Source organism: Pocillopora damicornis, chromosome 1, assembly GCF_964200805.1.
Source record: "Pocillopora damicornis chromosome 1, jaPocDami1.2, whole genome shotgun sequence".
NCBI lineage: Eukaryota > Metazoa > Cnidaria > Anthozoa > Scleractinia > Pocilloporidae > Pocillopora > Pocillopora damicornis.
The window spans coordinates 1,949,320-1,975,000 of record NC_142670.1 but is presented as its reverse complement, the minus strand read 5'-3'; the positions used below and the strand labels follow the sequence as shown (position 1 = coordinate 1,975,000).

General features: G+C 38.4%; 5 protein-coding genes across 13 annotated transcripts in view; 1 reads left to right on the top strand and 4 right to left on the bottom strand.

The window, feature by feature from the left end:
- Positions 1-1,344, bottom strand: part of LOC113672003 (uncharacterized) — a 12,516-nt gene extending 11,172 nt beyond the window's left edge. The window contains exon 1 of one of the 2 annotated variants that reach the window (XM_089198526.1): positions 1,185-1,344. In XM_089198526.1, the coding sequence (XP_089054652.1) occupies positions 1,185-1,230 (46 nt within the window). In that variant the 5' untranslated portion in view covers positions 1,231-1,344. The remainder of the gene's footprint in view (positions 1-1,184) is intronic. The other variant, XM_089198533.1, reaches the window with a different exon arrangement.
- A 1,517-nt stretch (positions 1,345-2,861) lies between these two features.
- Positions 2,862-10,359, bottom strand: LOC113672219 (potassium voltage-gated channel subfamily A member 2). Of its 6 annotated transcripts, XM_089198628.1 has the most exons (4): positions 9,581-10,359; positions 9,419-9,488; positions 6,233-6,404; positions 2,862-4,486 (listed from the first exon to the last, which is right to left on the bottom strand). In XM_089198628.1, exon 4 carries the CDS (start codon positions 4,459-4,461, stop codon positions 3,001-3,003), a length of 1,461 nt encoding a protein of 486 aa, XP_089054754.1. In that variant the 5' UTR covers positions 4,462-4,486; positions 6,233-6,404; positions 9,419-9,488; positions 9,581-10,359; the 3' UTR covers positions 2,862-3,000. The 6 variants fall into 6 exon arrangements, with proteins under 6 accessions (XP_089054754.1, XP_089054745.1, XP_089054774.1 ...); XM_089198619.1 differs by having other exon boundaries at positions 9,419-10,359; XM_089198648.1 differs by lacking the exons at positions 9,419-9,488; positions 9,581-10,359 and adding an exon at positions 8,489-9,394.
- An 865-nt stretch (positions 10,360-11,224) lies between these two features.
- LOC113672198 (metabotropic glutamate receptor 3) lies at positions 11,225-19,057 on the bottom strand. 3 transcript variants are annotated; one of them, XM_089198460.1, is made up of 6 exons: positions 18,627-19,053; positions 18,086-18,294; positions 16,560-16,939; positions 14,561-14,785; positions 12,365-14,438; positions 11,225-11,761 (listed from the first exon to the last, which is right to left on the bottom strand). In XM_089198460.1, exons 3-6 carry the CDS (start codon positions 16,860-16,862, stop codon positions 11,634-11,636), a joined length of 2,730 nt encoding a protein of 909 aa, XP_089054586.1. In that variant the 5' UTR covers positions 16,863-16,939; positions 18,086-18,294; positions 18,627-19,053; the 3' UTR covers positions 11,225-11,633. The 3 variants fall into 3 exon arrangements, with proteins under 3 accessions (XP_089054586.1, XP_027044280.2, XP_089054590.1); XM_027188479.2 differs by lacking the exon at positions 18,086-18,294 and having other exon boundaries at positions 18,627-19,057; XM_089198464.1 differs by lacking the exons at positions 18,086-18,294; positions 18,627-19,053 and adding an exon at positions 17,096-17,563.
- Positions 19,058-20,756: 1,699 nt separating this feature from the next.
- On the top strand, positions 20,757-23,829 carry LOC113671994 (DNA-directed RNA polymerase III subunit RPC10). Its single transcript, XM_027188264.2, has 3 exons — positions 20,757-20,940; positions 22,069-22,156; positions 22,361-23,829. The coding sequence occupies exons 1-3, from the start codon at positions 20,824-20,826 to the stop codon at positions 22,480-22,482; spliced, it is 327 nt and encodes a 108-aa protein (XP_027044065.1). The 5' UTR covers positions 20,757-20,823; the 3' UTR covers positions 22,483-23,829.
- On the bottom strand, positions 23,799-25,579 carry LOC149051253 (uncharacterized). The gene has a single exon (XM_089198272.1). The coding sequence runs from the start codon at positions 24,524-24,526 to the stop codon at positions 23,885-23,887; it is 642 nt and encodes a 213-aa protein (XP_089054398.1). The 5' UTR covers positions 24,527-25,579; the 3' UTR covers positions 23,799-23,884.
- Between the last annotated feature and the right edge of the window lie 102 nt (positions 25,580-25,681).

Below are 25,681 nucleotides of genomic sequence, written 5' to 3'. Positions count from 1 at the left end.
GATGCTCTTGCTCTAAGAAAATCATAGCATCTCAACTGCTGACCACAAAGAGAGATTGTTCACCCTTCACACCATTACATCAGTAAGTATATTCTCCATACAACTCTCTATACATTTCCTAAGGTGCTGACAAGGAGAATTTGTTTAACAATCAAAGCTTCTTAGGTTGGTGATCATTTCCTTTATTCTCATGATCTTTATGATTGATTCAGCAGTATTACTGTAAGGAGAAATTAGATGCTGGTCACTCTTAGGATTTAACCTTTAAAGACCAAGATAGAATTTCTCCTTACAATATCAATACAATATAAAACAGACAAGTGATGAGAATAAAGAAAAATATCAATTATGGGATTATTAGTTGATCCAAAACCAAATTCTCCAAACTCACATCATAAGAATTGTACTGCAGACAGTAAGGAGAATTATTAATGAGATCTTGAGAGTGGAAAGTTCAAAGGGTTAAAACACATTTCGTCATGACTTTATAACAATATCAAATGGTCAAGTAATGATAACTGATGACATCAGAAAGATTTCTGTATAGCCCCCTTAACCCTTCAACTTCCAGAACTATCTTGATCTAGCACCATGCTCTCATAACTAATTTACAAGGAAATATCTATAAGCTAGAAGGGAGAATTAACAATCAGATCTTGGAAATTTAAGGGGTTAAACAAAACCGTATTCCCAAAGGCATCCTATGGTTTTCAAGAACTGTATGCATGATGGAGATGTAGGGCTGTGCAGAAACTTCGCCAATATGAGTGTAAATGTGTTGTACAGATGATGCATCAAGCTCTTACGGGTATCAGAAATATTTACGAGTGTATTTCCGATTCTCTATTGTTTAGGACGATGTTTTACTAAATTACAAATTAAATTCGGGCGCCAAAGTTGTGATGGGATTTTCGAAACCCAGCCTGAAATAGTAGCTACCCACGAATACTCGAATCAGGTACTGAGATCTTTGTAGATTCTTTCTTCTGAGGCAGATCTTGATCAAAAGTCAAAAGCTGTACAGATCGAAGTTAAAAAAGCTTCCAGATTGCACAAATTGGACGGACTTCATGCATTACTGTATAAATGTGCGTGATCTCGATCGAATATCAAGATCTATTTCCAAACTATATCGGGAAACTATGCCCCGGTTTTTCATGGAAAAAGCTAACCTAAGTGCCTACCTTCGGCAAAATCTCTTTCTCTCCATCCCCTACGTCGACGCATCATAAAAACAGTGAAAATCTGCAAACAAAGTCGATCTACTTTCTACAATCGGCCCCAGCTTGGCATGACTTCATATTCACCTTATTCAAAGGTAACGGAATCTCGCCCCATGCCTCCACTCTGATGTCTAATCATAGGCACGTCTAGCGTGCGAGGTGTACTTTTTTTGGCTGCCTGAGTCGTGACTTATTAAAATTTATTTAAAAAAGCTTTTTTTTGAGTAGTTTTCTAGTTTTAAGTATAAGTTACAAGTGAAATAACTTTTTCCCAGAGTACTCAAATAACCAAAGAGCGAATATCTTTAAGAAGTTGTGTGAAAAAAAGGGAAATGCTGAAAATTGATTAGATTACGAACTCACCCTTTTCCTCCAGCACAAATCGTTGTACTGTCAATGAAGTTGACGAAATAAAATCTCGTGTCCACCGTTAAACCTGGGACATCAGGCGTCATCGGGCGTCATCAGGCACTTCTCAGAGTTCACGAGGCACAAGGATTTCGAGACTGCTCGGCTCTCATGAATTTATAACGTCGGGAGTTAATCCCATGGAGATAATTTCTACATGGGTTTAAAACATTGTTTTAGATTCTTAAAGTCTGTTAGCGATTACGATCTCTTCACGTGTTCTTCCCGCGTTTTTCCCCAGTATCTTTTATCTAATGAATCCGCAAAAATAATATTAATTTTGTCACTAAGGAATAAGATTGTTAGTTGTCTTCTATAGCTTTGATCGTAACTTTACATCGCCAGCAGATAAAACCGTGATTAACGTGACACGTAAGTAGCCTCTTCCTCTTCAAAATTGATGAACCAACTACTTACCCTGGTTTCATCACCATCATCATTATCATTATCAGCCACTTCAGAACGAATGTTAATGCAATTTCAACAGTATGGTAAGGCGGAGAGACCTCCACGAAACCACCAGACTAATGTGGGAGGTCACCTCGGTTGTCAATAGGTTTGTGATTAAGTTGTGGATATGCGGCTTTGTCAATACAGACTCATTTCATTAAAATTCAATCATCATCTTCCTTTTTAGATGCACAAAAGCTAGTCGAACGAATTATCGATATTGGGAGAGATTTCCAAATTTTGGGACCTTGGTAGAGTATTGTGAACTTTTCAAGATTAGTACGACAGTGATGCAGTCGATAACAGCTCGCTTCTCGTCTCAAAACTATAAATTTGATTACTCGTAGGACACATACTGAGAAACACCAAGCAATGCTAAGGGTATATTTCAGGTGGAGGGTATATTTCAGGTTGAGGGTATATTTCAGGTTGAGGGTATATTTCAGGTTGAGGGTATATTTCAGGTTGAGGGTATATTTCAGGTTGAGGGTATATTTCAGGTGGAGGGTATATTTCAGGTGGAGGGTATATTTCAGGTGAGTCTCGAGCAGTTTTAATCAAAATCTTTGTGACTCTTTTTGCTCTGTGAAAGTCTTTTATAATTGAACGTAAATCGCATGCCTCGCGATATAGAGTCAGGCTATCAACTCTATTGATTACAACGTTTCGACTGCTACACAGCTAGTCTTCGTCTTTTAGCTACGGATCTTGTTATATCTTGTACCTACATCTTTTCATTGTCTGTGAAATTTTACATAAAACCGAGGGAAAGCTGGGTAAGGGATGAGATTCTTTTTCATTATCATTTATATCGTTACTTTTTCTAACAAAACTGTGATTCTTAACTTTCGCCTCTGAAAACTTTGCACCTTTTTCAGGGGTCTAGAGAAACCATACCTAAACAATTTGGATATAAAAATTAAACGTAAATCTCAATTCTTTCTCCTTCTCCCAACAGAGTGACTTCAGTGTCTTTCATTTTGCTTTCATCCTCCTGTTTCCCATTGTTTTGCTTTTCCTTCCCTTTCTGTTTGTTCGCCGGACTACTTCCCTTTAGCTTGTACATCTCCTCAAAGTGTGACAGCAGGACAGGGGTGGGGAAACAAAACAGAACAACTATCCCGGATACAGCACAGATGGCTCCAATTAATTTACCCAGAGCACCTTTCGGTACCTTGTCCCCATAACCCACTGCGGTCATGGTGACTATCGTCCACCAAAAGGCGTCTGGTATACTATCAAAGTCATTGTCTTTCACGTCATTCTCAACATAGTAAATGACGCTGGAGAAGAGGATCACATTAATAATCATAACTGCTAATAGCGACGGTAGGTCTTTTCCACTCATAACTAATGTTTGAGCGAGAACTTTCAAGCCTTTGCTGTAGCGAGAAAGCTTCAGGACTCGTAACACTCTAATGAGGCGAATTATCCTTAAAACCGGAAATGACGTCATCAAGACACCATCCGCTTCGAAGATAAGAGTGATATAAAATGGCAAAATGGCTAAAAAGTCAACTAAACCCAAGGCGGAAGTCATAAATTTGATTCGATTTGGAGCAGCAATAAGTCGCAAAACATATTCAAACGTAAACCATGCTACGTAGACAGTCTCGATCGTTGACCAATAGGTACCACGTTCTATAACAGTACAGTGTGTCTCTGTCAGGTTGATGTGATTATCGCCCAGCGAAGTGTTGTAGAGGTCACGTGACAATATATGACCGTTGGTATTGTTGTGTAAGGAGCTCGAAGTGACATCACGACAAACAGTGCGCCGATTAAACCTCGGGATAGTCTCAATACAAAATGTTATCGTTGATAATATTATCACAAGTAAACTGAATTTTGCAAGCAAATCCGCCCAAATGGAGGTGTGAGGGTATTCTAAAAGCCTCCAAATTTTTCGCTGAATCGGATGTTCGGGCATCTCCTCTTCAACATCTTTCACCTTCTCAGGTTCAATTTCCTGCTTGTACCTCAAGTCCGCTTGATGAAGCTGGAAAAATTTGATTTCCTCTAAAAAACTTTCCCGTGGAACGTGCTCGGGACATGATAAAATTCCGCAGGATTGATAGAAAAACAGTATGGCATCAAACACAACTTTATCACGATCAAAACAGTATTCCTTGCTCAGAGTGTTGTAATATTCCCTCCGCTTGCTTGGCGAACCGAGCAATGTTTGAGGGTACTTGGCCAGAGTTTGTTCATAGGTTTCGAAAACAAGTCCCCGGACGTTGATGCGAATTCTTATTCCTGTATCCGCTGTTGTGACTGATTGTGGGCCATAGGGTTCCGGCAACAAATTTTCACTTCTACCATAGTGGTCTCCATCATAACCGGAAGTTCGTGACGATGCGGCCACTGAGAGCGCATGCATTACTGTGGGTTAATTTACGACCAGTCTATAACGACAAATCACGAGAAAAAGAAAAGTTACTTTTTACCAGCCCTACAGGTACAACTAATCAATCCTTTAAATTCATAAGTTGAACATGAAACTAGGTTTGAAATGCGCACAAGTGATTACTGCAGCTCTCTCCTTCCAAGATCTTCATGCATCTCTTCCCGCACGCATTTTAGTGAGGAGACGAGAGGTAACTGATGACCGCTGTTTAACGACTGAATCAAAATAAAGATTGAAAGTAGTTTTTGTAACTCGTTTTATTTCCAGTAATTTACCATCTGCGAAACAACGTTCATCTTTGTTCTTTCCAGCCTTAAGACTTTCACTCCTCATGTTATCAGGATCTCATGCAAATCCTAGTTAGCAGGTAGCAATTCTTTAAAGCAACTAATTTACTTGCGCTAGAGGTTCAATTTAGTTTAAAAAATATCCCACATTATAGAGGTGATAAGATCTTGATGAAAACATACAACAATCAATTTGATCTTTAAATTGTCATTCCTCTCTGTTCGAATAATTTTTCGTTTATCTAATCATCAAGATTTGACTTTAAGTGTCGTAACATGAAGTGAACTGAGCACCACTGACCGGTAACCGCGGGAACAGCAAGGGAGGTTGTAATCGTTTGCTGTTAGGTAAATCAAGAGTTAAAATCTCTTGATGGTAGTTACATAAAATTCTGTTGCATTAACTTGTTTCGTCTTCCTTACTAGTCAGAGATCGGAACATAGAGCTTCTCGAAAATTGAAACTAGTTAATTAATTGAGAGGCAGTCTGCATATCAAGAAAGGCTTGATTAAGATGGCGTGGAATTGTCACTGTGGTATGGAGCTAATAAGCACTCTGTATTTAATAACATCTTGCTCCTCAAAGAATTGTTTACATAACAAATTTTACGAGTGTACTAGGTTCTAATGTTTTTTTCGCTAGAAGATGTGAACGAGAATGCTTTGCCGAACGCTGTACCCATGGAATTTTACAATTGGGTAAATTCACTTAAGCCGGTTTTCATGTCGTTTTTTTTTGCGTGCGTAAGTTTCATTTACTTGACGCGCGCAAGAATTTTGACACAATGCTTTTTCCTAAGGGGGATTTAATTGATGAACACGCGAACTGTCTTTTCATTATCTTTTTTTTTTCGCTTTATGCCAGACAAGACATGTATAAATTATAGCCCTCTTTTACCAAACATACTGCAAACTACGCTCTATATGGTATGCGATAGTTCGCATTTGTGAAAATTGAGTTATTTCCATTATCTGTAAACAATCAAGCTAGATAAGAAATAAGAGTATATTTTTATGCATGGACGTAATGTCATTACGGAATCCAACCCGCAGGAGTAACGTTGGTATGATTTGTAAATACTGTGATGTTGTTCAGATTACAAGCCAGCGAGGACTCGAAAACGACGCAACTGGCCTTCGGGTAATCGTGTGAGTAAGTGACACAAAGCAGTTTCACCGGCCGGCTGTGCTTGATAAGTTTCTTGAGTGAAAAAGAAAGTCGAAAGCTTAAGGCAACAGCTACAGGATGGTGAGATTAGATCTAATCTTTTCAGAACTTCTCACACTTCCAGTTTATTTGTTCACCATAGAATAGAAAGCTTTTTGTTCTCCGGCTGAAGATCAAGAGATGAAATTATGAAACATGGTCTGTAGCTGAACTGAACTCCAAGGCTATCCCGCATAAGTGAGCCAGAGGCAATTACAACAGATGCTGGAGTTGAATAATTTGTGCTTACCTTTGAGTGCGTGAAGCAAAGATGAACGAATTTTTATCGTCTTTGTGTTTTGAATAGTGGTTGGGAAACTTTATTGTCGTCGCTTCATATTTTTGAGCCCACGCGAGGAGGAGATTCGCAGCTCTGGATGCGAAAACACGCCCATCGGATGAGCCGACTTCGAAAGACTTATCTGCAATAAAATTGAGAAGAGGGTGTCGGTAAGAAAGAAAAACAGCAAGAAAACGAGAAACAATAACCACAGACAAGTTGAGAATTTCGAAGGTTCAAAAGTTAGTCTCGCATTGGGTGACTTAGGCGAAACCAAAACTCAATTCTTTTCAGAAAGCACACGACACTTACACCGACAAGTGAGAGATACTCACGAAGCTTTTGTATGTCACTAAAACGCGTCTTACTTGTTGTCATCTGAATAAATCAGGTCTTGTATAGTGTTCTATCCTGCTGCGAAAAATTTTAACCACATCAAGGCTCAACCGCGAATTTTTTTTTATGGCACGTACAGTTTTAAAAGACCAGCGCGGAGAAGCAAGGTAAAAGACTTCCTCGCACAGTTTGAAGAAGTGGAGCTACCCACCGTACATTTGTGGGCGGATTTGATGCTTATCTTGAAGAAATAAAGACTGGAAAAATCCAGAAAAGTAGATCTTGCTACAATAGTGGTCGTTTTCTTTGGAGAGCAAAGTAATTAATATTTAATGCATACATTTTTAACACAGAAAAGAAACAAAGAGAAAATAAAATAAATATCTTAAAAAGTTATGGGAATATAGACTTTGTTATCAATAAATTTGCTGTGACACAGGCGACAGGCTAAGAAAAAATATACCGACAACATTAAAATTATATGGAATAGGCGTTGCTTTGGGGTTTGTCTCGAGATTTTATGTAAACATACCCTCATTTGGAATTGTCTTTAAATCAAGATCATTGTTAAATTCTGTCCTAATAAAAAATTTACGAAGCGATCATCAATTCGCCTGAGCGAAATTAAAACAAAAAAACTGTTTCATTCTCGAGCGAGCGGCTAAATGCTATCCACGGGTACTAATATGTAACACAACTGGAAAATTAAATGCAAAAAAAATTGATCAAATAATGAGACAATTTTCAGGAGTATCTCTCAATGTTGTCGATCAATCCATGGTGTTGCATATGAATGTTGTATACATTTTTCTGGATCGTTCATGGTTTGGGCAAATGTGATAAAAGATAAGCGTTATTTAGACTAGCAAAAGACAATTGATTTAATCTTTAAACAGGTGAATCTTCACTTTAATTGTACAAAAAGTTGAATATTTGTATGCAAAATTTATTCAGGTTGGAACGCAATTTTTTTCTTTTTCACTGATGGTGGAGCTAAAACGGTGTGTTTTTGGCAAAAAAAATTTGAAGAAGAGAAAATGATTTCGATAGTGTTCACAATTTTCAGTAATGCTAAATACTTAGCCAGCGGTTTACTTGAACAAAGAGCACGTTTACCTCAGGATGTCACGAGATCCCGCCGGATAATTTTACCCCATACAAAGTCACACCTTTTCTCCTTCGTACACAAAGATGCATCGAATGCATTCAAAATGACATAACCAACCAAGAGTGAGGATTTTTTTTTAAATTATTAGTCCAATCTGTTCTTCTCCATTGTTGCCTGTACCGGGTTCTCTTTGAACAAGTTAGGAGAATTCGTTTTTAAATATGTTTCGATAAAACTCTAGGACTGATGCATTCGTCTCTTCTCAGCGTCTGATTTCGGTATAATGTTATAATTTTGTAGGAAGAAATCATATTTTTAGCTTTTCTGAGAATGAAAAGGTTAAAGGTAAAGGTTTTTGAACCCAAACTGACACCACCAAAGAATTGATTGTGGGATCTTAAATACTGCTGTCGAATAGATTGAATGCTAAGCTTCACTTGTGATGCAAATCGCTCCAGCTGGCTTGAAATTAACACCTCAATTTAAATCACCCTTAAGATTTTAATTTAAAATTGAAAAATCAAATAAAAGGTAAGTCAAAATTAAATCAGAAATTAAGGGGTAGCCTTTTTTTTTGTTAACTTGTTCTGTTTACAAATTTGTTAAGTATAAGATATTGAAGGTTGAAACACACATTAATCAAAGTGTAACTGGCTCATTACAATCAAAGTTTCGGACCATTAGAAAGAAATGATTGCACTGAATTGTTCGCAGGGATGGAAAAGTGAAACCAACTCGACGTAAACAAGCATTAATACGAATAACAAACGAAACACCCAAACCTAATCTATTGTTGAATTAACGCTGTTCCCCGTTCCGCGTTCAGTCTTTTCCGAGAACATTCGTTTCTGCAGTGAATGAATTTTGAAGACATTCAACACGGCACGAATCGGCAGAACTGTGCAGATACAGGTAGACGATAACATTTTACCGTCAATCGTCTATTGCCTCTTATTTACGTTGCAAATGATGCGACGTGTTATATCGGATTAAAACATGTGGTTTACGGACAACTTTTACTGATTGCTACCACTACATGAGCGAGTGTTTTGGGAATTTATGCGGCTGCGATAGCCAGATACAGGCCCAAACAAAGTCAAGGGCTTGATTTAAATTTCAAAAGCCTCACTAAATCGTACCGCAGACAAGATTGTGAGCCCAACTACGTACCACGCAGAGTAAATAAATCACATTAAATATAGTTCTACAAGTGAATAACTACCGTATTTCCAGGTCATTTTTGTGAATATTACTTTAATTTATCACAGAGCGCACTTGTCAGTTAAGCGAAGTAAACTTCTGTTTGAAACACACCCCTTAAATGCGTAATTAAGTTATCGAGAAAGTTGAAGGTTTTTATGCTTCAAATTTGAGTCATGTTTGAAATAAGAGTTCACTAGAAAACAAACCAATTCTGAAAGAGATGCAAGTTGTTTTACTTTGAATAATGAATATCTTTATAATTTTTCCAATTTACAAATCTATTACCAGCTTTGTTCAGCAGTAGCTTTGCCTCGCCATAAGAGTCTTCCCCGTAAATTTCCCGCACACAAATTATGGCCGATAATTTACTGCAAAACCTTGCACTTTAACACGCTACATAGCAAGGTTGTTAAAATCGCACCAATTACTTTACGAAACCCGAAAAAAAAAAAGATTTCAAATGAAAGCGAAAAAAAAGCTGACTGCATCTGCAAAATTTGCCAACATACCTGAATTCGATAGGATTCTGTTCCTCGTCTCGGATGTGCAGCTAAAACTTGGAATGATTCTTGTTTATTCCTGAAAGGCGACGAATGTTTTATTAATGTCCCACCAGTTCGGGTGGTATAAAACTAAATATTATTCAGGCTTATGATTGGTCGTCACCTTACCATCCTGCCATAGTGATTCAACTGGACTAAAACAAATTGATAGCATCCCATAGTGTGGCCATTGTTCCGCAAACTCTGCTCGCGACACGACAGATCTGTCAAAATTATTACAACTTTCCTTCTATTTCCTACTTGCAAAAAAGCATGATCAATTTCTTGCAGTTTTAACAAACAAAAAAATGCGTCAGAATGATTATTTCGTTAAGGTTTTCTAGTCGTTTGGTGAAAAGAAATTCGTAGTGGATGTATTCCCATGAGATGAATAAGTTCTTTGTTTGAAGAACGTGTCGCTTAATGACCTCTGATGGAAATTCTCAATTAAGACAAAGGACAAAGGTGACTTTACGCTGGTGGTAAAACGTAACTCAATTTTCTATTTGTTCTTTTTTGTGTTAAGAACTGTAAGAAGTGTCGGGAAAAGTAAAATAACTTTCTGATCAGGAATTAAAAGTGACATTGCTTCTCTTCTCACGCCAGAGTGCTAAAAGATCTTTTTACTGCGACAGGATCCTTTATCCCCAAATTAAAAAACGAAAACATAAACAAACCGTAAAATGGATTTACGAAACTAAATTAATGGAAGTAACCCAGGGAGATTTGCGTGCCAAGAGCCGTGTTTTCAATTTTGATGTCTGTCTTCAATGGTAGGACGTTGATTCGACTCCCATTAAGAAACCTCGTCTCACACTGAGTGATCGTCCCTTGCACCGGTCCACGGTGCTAATTTATCATATTTTATCACAAGACAAAAAAAAACCCTTTTCAGACATGCTTTTTTTAGCATATTTAAGGAATTACTTGTTTTTAATTACTTAATTCTCGTGTTACAACAACCATAATCTTTTCTGATACCAAAAGATTATTTCAAAGCATGGGCCAAAATCTGAATTATATATTTTAAGTTTTCGTTTCTTCACCTCCGAGGAGGTAAACCTCTCACCAGAATTTCCCGAGCGAATTGGAAAAAAAACTTAAGTAACCACAATGATTCTCGCAAGCGAGCTGCAATTGAAGCAATTACAGAGAAGAAGTCTGAAAAAAATTCAGTTTTCGACGACATTCGAACTCATGCCTCCCAAGTACTAGTTTGTACCGCTACTATAGACGGAGAACGAAGCCATTCGTGACGAAAGTGGCGCAGTTTAGAGGGTTCTTCTTTCACGAAGAGGAAACTGATCATACTGTTTTGTTTGTTTCAGTGTTTGTTTTTAAACGAAACAAAATTGATTATCATCTGCATGTCAAAGAAAATTTTTATCATCGAAAATTATGATGAGGAAAAAAATACAGAAAAGGTAAATTTCAATTTGAAAGATATACTATTCCGTGGGAACCCTACTGGTTTTATTTCTCCACCAAATTGGCCAACATTTTAGAAGTATTCTGTACAATTACACTAATTGACAATCTTGATATATTTATCTGACACATCTCGAGATGAACCCACAACAAATTTGAAATTATTATTTTACAACCGAATCAGGTGAGCAAATTGCCTTTGCTGGCATAACCGCCATTTGCAAAAGATGCTTTAGAAAATACTATATCAGTTATAACAGTTGAGACTCCTTTCTTCTTTCGGGACCATTGGTTTCTGTATCATAGTGCACGCATAAGTTTTCGCCGTTAGCATCGGTTAGATGATTTTTATTTCCCATAAACTTTGACTTTTGTCTTCTGCATTCCTGCGCCTTTTATTTCAGTCTGCTCAGCTTCCTTTTCCAACTGCAACATGTTTTCTGCACTTTTCAATTGCGCCATGTTCCCTCGCTCTTTCCACCCGCGACTTGTTTTCACGCGCTTTTCACCGGATCCATATTACTCTTTCTATCCGCCTGCTACATGTTTTCGCACGCGTTTCACCTACAACATTTTATGGGTGGCATGCGTACCGACACCTTTCAGCAAAGATCATCTTCCCGCTTTTTTTGCTCTGCTTTCTGATTGGCTCACTATCATCCAATCTCTATCGAGAATGGTTCTGTCTCTGGAAATGAAGGACATTTTCATGCTATTTTCAAGCGTCCTTGGAAACAGTGCCAAGTTTCAGAAGTCAAATTGCTGTGAAACTGGGTACCTGAGGTTGGCTCAGATGCTGTGTTCTTCCGTTCTTGATCGTTTTGTTCGTGATTAAACTTGGCGTCGAGGGGGCGCTGCCGTTAAACTTGCGGAAAGACTGACCTGCAGAATCGTATATTCAAGATTATCTTATCATTAAAAACCCAGTCGGTAAAGAACAGAAAAACGGTACGAGCGAGGAGTAAATATTGAAGATTTGGTTTCAGGGGAGATTGAGGGGCTTTGTATTTCGGTTAGAAAAAGTTTTTGCTCATGAGATCGAGCTGGAGAGAGAGGAAATCAACATTCGGCAAACAAGCGGTCAAACGTGAGGCACGCTAAAGGAGATCAATTCTGGTCGGCCGCGCGCCAGTCTCCTGAACAAAATTTCAGAGAAAGGCATTGGACTCGACCGTTGTCTAGCAAAATAGGCATATGATAATTGAAAAAGTTCATAGGAATCTTTTAAAAGGGAAGAGAAATGGGGAAAATGAAAACTCGAACACAGAGCTTAAACAAGTGCGGGTATCTTGTTGATTCGACATTTTGTTTTGGGCTTTACTACAAAAGTTATTCGCTTTCAAACACCGTGACTTATCACTGGATTGTATGGTTGTTTGTTACTCGTGTGAGCCAACTTGGTTCTGAAAACTGAAAGCGCGCTTCGTCACAACGTTTGCACGTACGCAGACGTTTGACCGCTGTATTCATTCAGCGAAGACTTACCATTGAAAACAATGTCTGCCTCCGGTACATTTAAGTCAAAAGACTTTGATCTTGAGCGCAGTCTGGAATTGCTCCTGATATTCTTCTCGGGTTTGAATAACACAATGTAGACTTTTGGCAAGAAGATAAAGATTAAGATTGTTGTAGCGCTGATAACAGAGCTGAAAGCCAGCGCAATGGCTTGGAATCCTCCTCCTATTCCATAATACACCGGGACGAAAGCGATCCATATCACGCATGTTGTGTACATGCAGAAACCAATAAATTTAGCCTCGTTAAAATTCAACGGGGTTTTACGAGTTCTGAACGCGTAATATGTGCAAAATATTATAAGGACGGCATTGTAGCCGAACAAGCTTACCATTCCAACAGTACTTATGTTACATTTGATAAGTACGAAGTCTTTTTGCTCGTATGATGCAATGGCCTTCGGCGGTCGAATCAAGAGCTCTGTGATGGCCATGGCGAGCTCCGGAGCAATTATAACGGCAGTTATGAGAAGTTGAGACTTTGGGCTAATGAAAGAAGGTGATTTTATCCCGCTGAAAATGCGCGCAATTCTATTCGTGCGCACTAATAAGGAAGAATAACACACACAGAAACACAAACCAATTCCAAATCTTTGAATCGCGCAGACAACTTTGCCTGGATTCGAAACCATCACGAAAGCAAAACTGTAGCAGAGTAGTATTCCAGCAAGAAGGACAATGGATAATTCGTGTCCTGAAGCTTTTATGAGCGGTGTTTGAGCGAATTTAAGAAACACAACACAAACAATGACAGTGGCAAGAATTCCTAGAGACGCAAATACGCCAACTACAACGATCCACACTTTGTTGAGATATACTTCATGTAAAGGTTCGCAGCCGTCGAACGTAGCATTTGGCCTAGTTCCCTTGTCACAAGTCTTGCACGTGAAGTCATTTTCGACGTAAGAGTCTGCGTCACAGTCTTCGCATGTCCAGCAGCAGACCGTATCGCGTATGCGCCTTATAGCGTGGGGTCCACAAGGCTTTCCACAATGTGATTCAAGGTAGTTATTTTCTCTGTAAAGTGCGTGAGAGTCCATCGTCAATTTTCCTTCGACCCAGCTTCCCAGTTTCGTATAGTAAGCACTGGAAGAGTTTCTAAATGCGTAGAAGTCGTACTTTCCAGCACTGTCGCCGTTGGCATCGAATTTCACCAGCCCAGTTGTGCCATTAAAAGACACGTTCCGCAAATACCACAATAGCACAGAGCGATCCAATTTCTTCATGGCCGGGCAGAGGCCTGGTACTGGGCCGCAGATGTTTCGGTGCATCGCATGAAGCGCGTGCGCAAATGAAAACACCGCATCGATGACAAAAGGAACTTTAGCATCGAATCTGTCCAGAACTGAAAAACGATTCTCTGGGAAAAGACAACGAGGATTTCCTGACAACGGGCCTTTTCCAAATTTGCAATTGAAACGCTTCTCCCAGTATTCTTTAAACCAAGGGTTTCTTGAGTTGTTCAGTGGATTCAGCTTCGAAAAATAAATGTAAAATGGCTTTAATTGCGTTTCAAACGTTTGAAATTCGATGGTAATGGCGCCATCAGCGACATCTTCCAAACCTTCAACATGACGAAGTCTTGTCCCCCAAAAATCACTTGCAAGCCAGATAAATCGCTTCTTCTCGCCTCGATTATGCGCTCTTTTAGCGGCTTGGAGCATTGAACGAAGATCTTCAGCATTGCAAAACATCACAACTACACGAACATCCTTCTCTGTAAGAAATCGTTCTATGATCTGGTCATATTCCTCCTCAGTAAAATCTGGTTCTAATTGCCGATGGTCAGCAATACAAACGTTGCTCATAACCGAGAATTTTTCCAAGATCTCCATTCCCTGTTCACCATAGCTGCCGCGCGAATGAACCGCGAAGACCGCTGACCAGTTCATGAATGTAATGATGTCTATCATGGCTCGCGCTTGATATGAGTCCGGGGGGACAGTTCGCACGAAGTATTCAAACCTGTCCTTGTCGCTCAATTCAGCGCTTGTTGCAGCATAGCTGACTTGCGGGACTTCAAACAGACGAAGGAGGCTGGCCACCTATAATGCAAATGATACCACTGTTATAACCTAAGTGTTGTCACAATATGATTATTACAATCGTAGAGACACCACTCATAACCCAGATAGGGGCTGTAAACTTCCCCAAACAGTCGTGTTACCTGTACTGTAGTAATGCTGTACGATGGCCCCACTACCCCCACCAGCGCAGATTTTTTCTTCACCTCAGGGGTCCCTACCAGGGAACTGCATATTTCTTCCCTATTGGTCAGTGTACCAAGCACAAAATTCAGGCACTGTTCTAAAGCAGTGTTTACTGTTCCACAGTCGTCGCGAATTTCCATGCCTAGGGTTATGTTTGGGAGAAGAGTGCTGTTTTTGTTCACCTTGAAGAGAAAAGAAAAGTGTTGTTTTCAATACAGTAGGATGCAAGTTTTAAATATAGAAAGTGTTGATTGCAATGTACGTCATGTTTAGTTTGCCCTACCCACGCGGTACTGGGTTTAGTTTGCTTATTATGGTCTAGACCATATGCTCGAGTTCGTTGTTTTCGCGTTTCGCTTTTGTCACGTTTTTCCTTCAGGCTCATAAATCTTGTAAGCAGTTTTTCGTTTCGTATTCGTTTCGTTGAGTTTCCTTAATTTGAGTGTTATTGTTTCCCTTTTTCTTTTAGTCAAACCATATCTTACGAGTCATATAATAAAGATTACACGCATTGACAGATCAAGTCGAATATTTATTTACTGAAAGTTTGAGCTCAGTAATAGGAAAACGTAGACTACAGTGTCAGGAAATCAGAACTCAAAAATACATCACGTGATCGGCGCTTGGCGCCAAAGGCGGGAAAGCAAGCGAGACCAAGTCGACAATGTCCAAACACTTGACGATTCCTCAAGAGGAACTAATTTTTGGAAACCTTTTCGAAAGTGGTTGCTCCTTTAGATGCAAGAAGCGTTTTTTTGACATTTACAAATGTGATTTGTCAAGGTGCCACGCGGTGTACGTTGTTTGAAAGCCTGATGACACAGATACCGACATGCAATGAAAATATTGAGTTTGAAATGATTCCAATATCAACAACCACATGCTGTGCGTCACAGCATGACGTCACAGAAAGTAGAGACTCCTGAAGTTTAATACGATCTGTATCGAAAAGAAAAAAAATATCCTCCTGTTTTGGTTGAAAAGTTTTTGAAAAAATTATGTGATCATAAAAGATTTAATGGAACGCTAGAAAGTGTTCGATTTGATATTTGTTATTGACGAGACAGCTAAATAGCAAATGGTATAAAATTACTGAGGTCGGTTTGCTTTATATAATTTTGTCTACCAAATCAGACGAACGATTTACAAATACTTCAAAACTGATCCGATTATCAACGATGACGTTTTTATCATTAAAATTCAAATCGATCGAGAAACTCGATTCACTACAAAAAAGATGTCTTTCAGCTATTTTTTTTTTACAGAAAAAAAAACGAAACTAACGTTTATAAATCCTTCTGCCGTGCATTATTGAATTGTACCATTCAATAAGCGGATAAAAGTATCAGTTAAAATTGTTAGGAAAAAAATGCATATTTAGAGTGACATTGAAAAGATTCATGGACCAATATAGTTCTTAAAAACCAAAGGATGATGTTTTTATTGAGCACTGTCAATGATTTAAAGACAGGAATAGGAATAACAGTGAAATGTACAATATGATTGTCCGAATGATTGCATAATAAGATCGAATACTTATTTAGCTTAAAAACGTCCCGTGCCCGCTCTAGACTTTTTCTTTCCATCTTACTACAACCCAGAACCAGATTTACATTCCTGTAAGCACTACGTGTAAAAAAACTGCTGTCTTGGAGAAGACTTTCGACACAACAATCGATGGATTTAAATTTTTTGCGACATCCAGTGAACAGAGCTAAATATAGATCCTTGATTACCCAAATTTCAGGGACGCGATATGCGTAAATTATCGAGATCTCGGTCCTTACATTTTATTTTATCAATTCGAAATAGTACGAATTAATTGTAGTGAAAGTGGCAGATAGCTGGGATCCAAGTTTGACTGATACACCACAAAAAATATTCACATTCGCTGAACGCGCAAGTACAACACCAAGGCAACTTTTAATAAACATTTAAATGAAAATAGAAATTTACCTGATCCATTGCATACAACATGGCCTCCACACGGTGAATTCCGACCTGTTCATTTAGTTCGCCGCACAAAGATGATCCGTTGCCTTTGGCGTGAACTGGGAAAAGTCCTCCCAGGAAAACGTCGCCCTCAATTCTCGCCACTTGTGATGCTGAAGGGCCCTCCTTTGTCGGAGTCGGGCTGGAGAGAGCACCGAACTCATGAGAATTATCTGGTTCATAAGTATTCGTGGTGTATACAACGGTGAATAAAGCGAGTGATAGGATGAATCGAGGAAGTACTAAAGATTCTTTAACAAGCAACATTGAAGCCTTTAAGCTTTGTAAGGACAGTTAGTCTTCTCGTGGTGTGAAGTTCTTTTGTCAGGTATGACAACAAATATCTGCAATTGTAAAAAGGTGAAATTAGAATTGAAATTACCACAGCATGATAACTTGTTGAACAATTCAATTTAGCAGTCGGTAAGTGCGATATCTACCCACCTACTTGTTCAGAGGGAAGATACGAAAGGCAACGAGAGAATTTTTAAAAATCGTACTTTTGCTCGCAAAATATTGCACGGTTTAATTCTTAATGCCAGAAATGTAGTGTACTTTGGCGTCTTTCCACCTTCAAGTGTCTCTACACATATCGTCTATTTGTCGGACACCGACAAATCGAGTATCTAGCACTGACACATATGACATGTAGAGTCTTCGGATTTGCGCGCACGAAAGACATTAGTCTTTTGCGTTTTTAAAGGGTGCATTCATTAAGTCTCCCCTCCCTTTAACAACCTGGCTACGCTTCTGCTACAGGAACGGAGGCGTTGGAACAACATCGATGTCCATAAAGATCGCGCGAGAAAACAGGTGCTTGAAGTCGCCTCGCGCGGCTCCTTTTCTGCACTTGAGGTTCCGCCACTTTCCTATGCCGCAAAGCTGAAAAGAGCTCTTTCAGTGGTAGAAATATATTTGCGCGCCCTCGCTGCCCTATGTTACACACTGAACGCCTAGGACCCTCTTCATGATAAATCTCGGCAGCTTGACGAGTCCAAAGACAACCAAGCGTCATGTTTTAAAATTTCGCAATTAATAGAGCGGAACTCAACTCACAAACGTATCCATTCTCTTTCGTCCCTTTTGCTTCCTGATACTAATGTATTTTAATTTACAAAACTATCAATACTTCCATCTTGGATGCAAACACACCGATCAATTCAAAAGACAAGTTGCAGGAACGGTAATTACAAAGACTTTCTTAAAATCGGTCCTTGGAACAGACTAGGGAGAATTCATTCGGCGGTGTGACAAGTTCTACTTTAGGGATGAAAAACTATTGCATAAGCTTGCGAGCAAAGACCAGATAGCTTTCAGAGAGGCAATTATGGCAAATATACTCATATACAGTAACTGCAAACGTTTCGTTTAAAAGCAAATATTGGTACGCTTATCATTTTCAATAAACAAATCAAAAAATGCAATTATTTTTGTAAAAGAAATACATTACTCTGGTAGAAAATTATAAACAACTTTGAAATGCCACTAACTTGATTTCGTAGACGATAATTCGCTCACTTCTTCTGCAAACCGTTCGCATTGCTCAAAATCTAACATCACATCACATTTCAACATATGTCGTTTCAGCTGAAACCTGCTTTGTCTGGTATTTTTCTGTTGTTAGAAGGAGGTTGTTATTTGAATAGCTACCAAGTGCTTTCCTTCAGTTTCCTCCTAGGATGTTTCTTAGACAAACAATCTGAATGGAACAGACGGAAAGCTCTGCTGGAGTCGATCTTCGGATATTTCAGAAATTCAACGACTTTCGATTAGGTATCGTTTGTGCGATTTACACTATAAATAGCTCAGAAACACAGCATCAAAATAAACTGTTCTTTTGTGTTGCGTTACGGCCGGAAACACATGAGAATTGTCGCCGTAACAGCTTCAAAAAAGGCCTTTCAATCTGAATCAAGCGGACCTCGTTGGCTACCGTTCACTAAAGTCGAAAAGGGCAATTAAATGTTTGGAAGTTGTGTAAATACACCTTTAGTAACAAAAGATATAAGCTGATTAGTTAAAACGACTAACCTTGAGGTCCTTGAAGCAGTTTTGTGCGTAGATATGTTGTTGATAAATAAACCAAAATCATCGAATGTTGTGCTCCTTGTAACACACAAACTTAAAGTCGAACAGACGATAAGGAAACCTTTTTAACTCGCCACGATTCAATGTTTACTTATTTGAATTCCCCAGTGCTCGGAGAAATACAATCTCCTCTGGTCTTCAAGATGCGATCTAAAAAATTGGCTTAATACGACCTCTATATCATATCATGTTTTCCTGAACGGCACGCACGACAAATTGTGTTTCCGGTGTAAGGCCAGCGTAAAATTTCCCATTATCTCTCACCATTAACTCGAATTTACTCTGCGTACCTCGAATGAACGAAGATAATTACGAATTCAATGGACTTTGCAAAGAAGTCTTTCTAATGATAATTAGCCCAGACTTGAACGTGTTGAGTGAACAAGCCCTTTGTACTATTCTTCAAATATGTCCCGCTAAGTACTTCCGCTGACATCTCAAATTACTAACAGATTATAACTACAATTTTTCACTTATCACTTTGAATTCGAGGAATAACTATAACAAAACGATTTTCAGTATCCAAGCTAATAAAAATGAATCACCTAATTACAGTATATTCCTTATACGTCGACAGTTAAGTGCGATAAAGGTTTGCAGAAAGTAAATTTACTGTTCAGAGCTTTCTCGGTTTTGACACTTTTGACACCTTGTCTGTTTTCACAAAGTTCTTCTGTTTTCTTATTCTGTCTCTGAACAATGTGATATTTATTACACGAGAGATGAAAACGTCATTTATATGGCACTTAATGCAGTCTTAAAAAATAAATCAACGCTCTCTGGACAGTGAAAAATAATAATAACAAATAGTGATTGTGAAATAAATTTTCTTTTTACTCAGAAATATTTTCGCCAAATAATTAAAAAAAAACTGCGGCAAGCTTATTAGCTTATATAGGCCATATTGAAGCGAATTCAAATCTCTTTTTCGATTTTTCTGAAAAAATAAGTTATTAGGCTAGGAGCCCTGATCAGGCTTATAGCTTTATCTCTGTCTTTAGATGAAATCAAAACAATATTTTCCCTCGACAAAGTTGTCCTTTCCACAGAGTGAGGGGAAAAAAAATAGAAAATCAGATCTCGGAACTGTGCGGAATCGTAGAGATCCCCTTTCCGGTGATGTGGAGTGTTAAGCATTTGTATGCTTCAAATCAATAAACAGACGCTTTAATAAAACGTTATTTAGACGTTATTGCAAAACTGATTTTCATCTTAACTAAGTTTTCTTTTACTTTTGAGGTTTGCAGAAGTATGTTTGGAGTGAAATATTCCGTTCCACAGAGTCTACTCAGACTTTGAATTTTGCAGGATAATGGAGTTCGTGTTTGGAGTTTGGACACAAGTGTCCGATTTTAGATACCAATGTCCGATTTTGCATTTTATACACTAGTGTCCGATTTGGGATCTTGGACACAAGTGTCCAATTTAGTATTTTGGGCACTAATCTCCGATTTTGACGTTTGGACACTAGTGTTCTATATTGGATTTGGACACTAGGGCTAGGGTGTGGTTTTGGATTTTAGACTCCGGTGTCCGATTTTGGATTTCGGACACCGATTTTGGGTTTTGGGCACTCCTGTTCGATTTTGAATTTTGGACTGAAACTTGCGTTATGCTGAGCTTCTAAGAGACGCTTGTTTTTATCTAAGTTTCTTATTTGCTCATTGAGATACAAAATATATTTTCGTCCCTTCGTGAATGGCTGTTGTGAGTACAGTACTTTGGTTTTGATACAATGACACGAAAGTTAGGTCTTAACGATCAGTAAGATTTTCGAAAAAGAAGGGAAATTTTTTTCTTGAGAGTGAATTCACATGGCAGACCTATCACAAAGTGTGGGTTCAGGAAACTTTCTTTTTTCCCTAAAAAAACTAAACATAGTATGACTTCAGCAGAATCAATGTTTCGAATCGTTTCATATTTCTTAGATAAGAGGCATTCCAAAAACATTTGTTTCCAGGATAATTTCAAAAATGCAGTGACTGACTCTTACTTTCTTTACAAATGTGAAATGAAACGTTAACAAGCTGAAGGAACAAAGTAACGATTTGGTCAGCGGCTCTTTCTCAAATTGACTTTTGGTGTTGGGTACATAGCGTACATACTCAAAACTCACTTATGACTTGAAAAAGGATGCAAAATGCTTTTATTTTGCCCAACTTGTTCGAATGTTTTGACTGTAGAGGAAGGAACTGGGCCATCCTCGTATAGGTTTGCTTGTCAAACGTGTCCTTATGTTTACAACATCACAAAAAAGGTGACGTATTTGTTGTTATCTTTCTGACATACTCATAGAACTACTCCTACCTACACGTGCATTTACACCCCTCAGGGAAGTTTGATTATTTTTTTCTGTTTTATTGGACTTGGAGAAATAACAGGTTAATTGGTTCGTTTACTGTCCTGCGTTAATTTCAAAACTTCAATTTTCAATCCTCTCAACTGGGTGCATTTTGACCTTCGTAGCAAATGTGGTGTGCAAATATTAATTTCGCTTTCAAAACAAAACTGTTTGCTGAATTTTTTTTGTCTTCTTTGATTTTGTTGTTGTTGTTGTTTTTTACAAAAAAAAAGAGAGTTTATTTTACACCATACATCCCATGAAAAACCATCCATATCATTTCCAAAGACATAGCAGATATGTATTTTGTGGCCTGCTAATTGTCTGAACTGCCCCTTGGCAAGCCTTTCAGAGCTCTCAAGACTTTTGGGTTGAGCATTTAACTCTGGTTAACTTGATTGAAACTGAACTGAACAACTAGATTATGCATCATCAATTAAATGTTTTACATAACAAGCATCATGATCATTATTGAGATATATTTATTTAAACCGAGTGTATCCACAACAATAAACATAAACAGTGCGCTCATTAAAATTAACCAGTGATTATAATAAAATGAATGTTCAGCTAAACAGTACATACTCATATGCCAACCACAGACCAGTAACATGGAATCTCTCCACACATGCTCAGAATAAAGGAATGCACATCATGACTACTTCATTATTTCTCAATTTTTTGGAGGGAACCATGCAAACCAACTCGAGAGCTCTGCTCTCTACTTCCAGACAGCTACTTTAGATATAAGCTATTCACTAATATTACTTATTAAGGATTCCTGAGTATGTTAACCCTTTGACTCCCATGAGTGACCAAGACAGAATTTCTCCTTACAATATCAATACAATTTCATGCAGAAAAGTGATGAGAATAAAGAAAAATATCAATTTGGGGATAATTAGTTGATCTAATACTAAATTCTCTGAACTAACATCACAAGAATTGTATGGTTGACAGTAAGGAGAATTACAAATTTGGTTTGGGAGTGTAAGGGTTAAACCATGTTCTAAATAATTATCACTTCTCACAATTCTCTGACAGATATCAAGTAAAAAGTATCCAAAATTGAAAGAGGTTGATGATGTGTTAGGTGGAAAGGAAGCCTGGGAAAATGTCGACTCAACAGAAGGTAAATACCTTCCATTATTTTGTTTGAAGTTCTTGATCATGTGTTCTGATTTTCTGCATTGGGTAGTCCTTCAGAGGACTGTTCCTGGTAGCCATGAGTAACATGTCTTGTCCAATAGCACCTCACAGTGATCTTACCTGGGCTAGATCAGGGACTTTTTGAGCCATACCAACCATTAAATGTATTTTTTTAAATTTAAAACAGAGCGCTGCCCCAAGTGTGAACATGACAGAGCCTACTTCATGCAGATTCAGACTCGGTCAGCAGATGAACCCATGACCACATTCTACAAATGTTGCAAATGTGGTCATCGCTGGAGGGAATAACACTGGATATAATTTTCAGAAGAAAAACTATTTTCCAAGTCTGATTAAATCAATAAGGAAAAACCATTCCACTCCCAGGGGTGACTGCACTGTGCTCCCAGAAAAAGAGGAATTTAGCAAGAAAGTGAGCAGACATAAAATTGATAGTATTTTGCTGACAACCACAACTGCTGTTTGTAGTTTGTCTACTCCTTAGCTCACACCCTCAAAAAGAGTACCTGGTAGAGGCTAGCTCAGGGGTGACTGATAAGTGATTTCTGCTCATGTCATCAATACATTTTTAACTCTTTACACCCTAACATCGACATGCATATTCTCCATACTGTTCACTATACAATTCCTAAGGTGCTGACAAGGAGAATTTGTTTAACAATCAAGAGCTTCTTTAGTTGGTGATCATTTCCTTTACTTTTGTGATCATAATTTGTGATTCAGGGGTAAGATTGCACTTAGATCCTACTCTTAGGGGTCAAAAAGTTAACCCTTTAACTCCTGTCAGTGACCAAGACAGAATTTCTCCTTACAATATCGATACAATATTAACCAGATAAGTGATGAGAATAAAGAAAAATATCAATTTGGGGATAAGTAGTTGATCCAATACTAAATTCTTTGAACTAACATTATAAGAATTGTATGGTTGATAGTAAGGAGAATTACAAATTTGATCTGGGAGTTAAAGGGTTAAGCAGAAAAGTGGGAAGAAGAGAAGAAAAATATTGCCTGAAAGATAACTCAGATTTTGTTGAAATTCTCATAACCTAAATTGTAAGGAATGTATGGCACATACTTGTGAGAATTTATATCGAGATCATGAGAGTAAGAGGGAAATAGTTACAAGTGTGAGGAATGGAAGAATCCTTGAGGAATCCCAGAAAGGATTAGATATCAAAAATTTCTAACTCAATTTTAATGATAGTTTAACTATCCAAACTATGTAGCATGAAACAGTAGTAATTCTCCTTACTGTCTGGCTTACAATTCTTATGGTGTTAGTTCGGAGAATTTGGTATTGGATCAACTGATAATCCCCCACTGATATTTTTCTCTATTCACATCACTTGTTTGCTTGATACGATATTGAAATTGTGAGGAGAAATGCTGTTTTGGTCAATCAAGTGAGTTAAAAAAACAGAGGGAAAAGGAAAACTTAGGACTTTTCAAACACAAAGGTATTAAGTATTCTGTTGATTTACGTTTTTGTTTTGAGCTGTTCTGAAAAACTTTTACGCTTTGAAAAAACCGTATTACGATAGTTAAATATTGAGAACAGCGATCTCGTCAGTTCTCGGGTAAAATCGTAACAATTCTTCAACTCGAGGAAATGAACTTTATTTTCCATCGTAAGAGAGGTTTTGTTTTTTTTGGAGTCTATTCCTCTTGGTACTATTGGGAATTTAATCTACTCCTTGCTAGCTTTTGATCCATTTATCCAGTCGTTGATGTCTTTTTCTTTCTGCGGCGACAAAAATCCCTTACCGCCCGCTGGAAAACACTGAATACCGTTCTGAATAAATAGACAATCTTGAAGATCTGATTGAGTTCCAAGATTCGGTTGAAATCTTGATTTTCGTGCTGATGTACGTTTGCTCCGTGCTTTATGTGCTCGGATAACCGGTGTCCGTTTGCTCACAGAAGTATGGTGACTGACAGCGCTTGCTTCCGATCCCATTAACACAGTTGGGGTTGGTACAGGCAGTGCCAAAGTATTTCTGTGACTGTACACTGTACAACCATCTTCAATATCAGCAGCTTTTTGTAGTCTAAGAGTAGGCGCTGTTTGTGATGTGTTCGATTCATAACCTGTCAGAAGAATGGGCAGATGAAGCGAAGGAGGTTCATGGGTTCTGCTGATGACACTGGAGTCGCTGTGGACATGTCCTCTTTCGTTGTTTGCAACATGTTCAGCGTTGGACACCCATAGAATAGAGTTTACTTCTCTCGCATTACGATAGCTGCTTAATGGCGGTAAAGAAGAATCGATGGCCGAATCTTTTTCAAAACGGAACCAGCGATAGCCTTTGTTATAGTCATAATTCGCCATGATATGAAGTTGATCACCATGAAAGATATTTGCCCCAAAAAAACCTTTCCAAGCATTTACTTGACAGTTATCTGCAGCTTTCAATACGAAACATCGATTGAATCGATTATGTCCAATACCAATTATAAAAATGTAAGTTCGCAGTAGAAATTTTCATGCAAAGTCACAGATGTTCGCAGCAAACATCAAATCAATTTGCGTTTATAGACAGCCTAGCTTTATGTGCCATAATTTCAATGACAAAGGAATGTGAAAAGGGAGCTTTAGGTTGTTCTTAGTTCGATTGTTTGTTGTGTTCATTATGTTAGAGCCCGTATTGACGTCATGCAGTAATTAAATTTGTTTGATATAAAGGGCACTTTTCGATGAATGTCTTACCAAAGTAATCAAGAGGCCAATCAGGAGATAGGAAAATACGTTTAAGAGCCAATGAAAACAAATGAAATGTCTGGAATGCTGGAAAACACTTTGTCGTGTTTCCCAACTCGTCTCAAATCTTCCTGTAAGCGGAGAAACATACGTCCTACAGTGCAAATTACGAGGCCTGCTCGCAAGCTTAACTGACCATCCTTGCCTGACAGTAACAGTACCAACACTCTTGGATAATCATCCACCAGTGAATTAAACATTTAATAACTGATCGTAAAGGGTTTATGTGTAGAATATCTAGGCAAAAAGAAGAAAGGTATAGCTGAAAAGGTCTTTTTCCAAAGATGTCTTAGCTAGTCTCCATTCCCTCTCGCAAAATAGAGAAACAAACAAACAAACAGCTATCACAAACGAGTTAAATACTCGGAGAAGCTGTTAGACACAGGCTACAACAGATTCCGCGCTCCGCTCGACATTCTCTGTCCTATGGAGACTGAGATCGGGTTAGCTGGAACTTTGTTCTTTTTCGTTGCTATCTTCAATAGAGTTCTTCTTTGGAACATGTGGATACCAAAACAAAGATTTGGAACGTGCCGAGCAGATTGAAGATTGCCACATGCCCTGAACGACGTGATAAGCTAACAGCTTGAAATGTTGGTTGACCCATCTTGCACAGTAAGGATATGGTAAGAAGGAAGCATTTTGGCACGTACGTGGCAAGGACATTTGCGTCATTCACGCTATCGGATGGTTTAATCTTTGGGATTCGAGCACACTGGAGGCGTT

Bases quoted from the DNA above. Each gene is read 5' to 3' on its own strand.
- LOC113672219 (XM_089198619.1), bottom strand. From the start codon at position 4,461: ATGCATGCGCTCTCAGTGGCCGCATCGTCACGAACTTCCGGTTATGAT.
- LOC113672198 (XM_027188479.2), bottom strand. From the start codon at position 16,862: ATGTTGCTTGTTAAAGAATCTTTAGTACTTCCTCGATTCATCCTATCA. The intron at 14,439-14,560 runs GTAACACGACTG...TTTGCATTATAG, and splicing joins ACAGCATTACTACAGTACAG to GTGGCCAGCCTCCTTCGTCT. The intron at 11,762-12,364 runs GTAAGTCTTCGC...ACGATTCTGCAG, and splicing joins GGCAGACATTGTTTTCAATG to GTCAGTCTTTCCGCAAGTTT.
- LOC113671994 (XM_027188264.2), top strand. From the start codon at position 20,824: ATGCTTTTATTTTGCCCAACTTGTTCGAATGTTTTGACTGTAGAGGAA. The intron at 20,941-22,068 runs GTGACGTATTTG...ATTCTCTGACAG, and splicing joins TTTACAACATCACAAAAAAG to ATATCAAGTAAAAAGTATCC. The intron at 22,157-22,360 runs GTAAATACCTTC...AATTTAAAACAG, and splicing joins AAATGTCGACTCAACAGAAG to AGCGCTGCCCCAAGTGTGAA.
- LOC149051253 (XM_089198272.1), bottom strand. From the start codon at position 24,526: ATGGCGAATTATGACTATAACAAAGGCTATCGCTGGTTCCGTTTTGAA.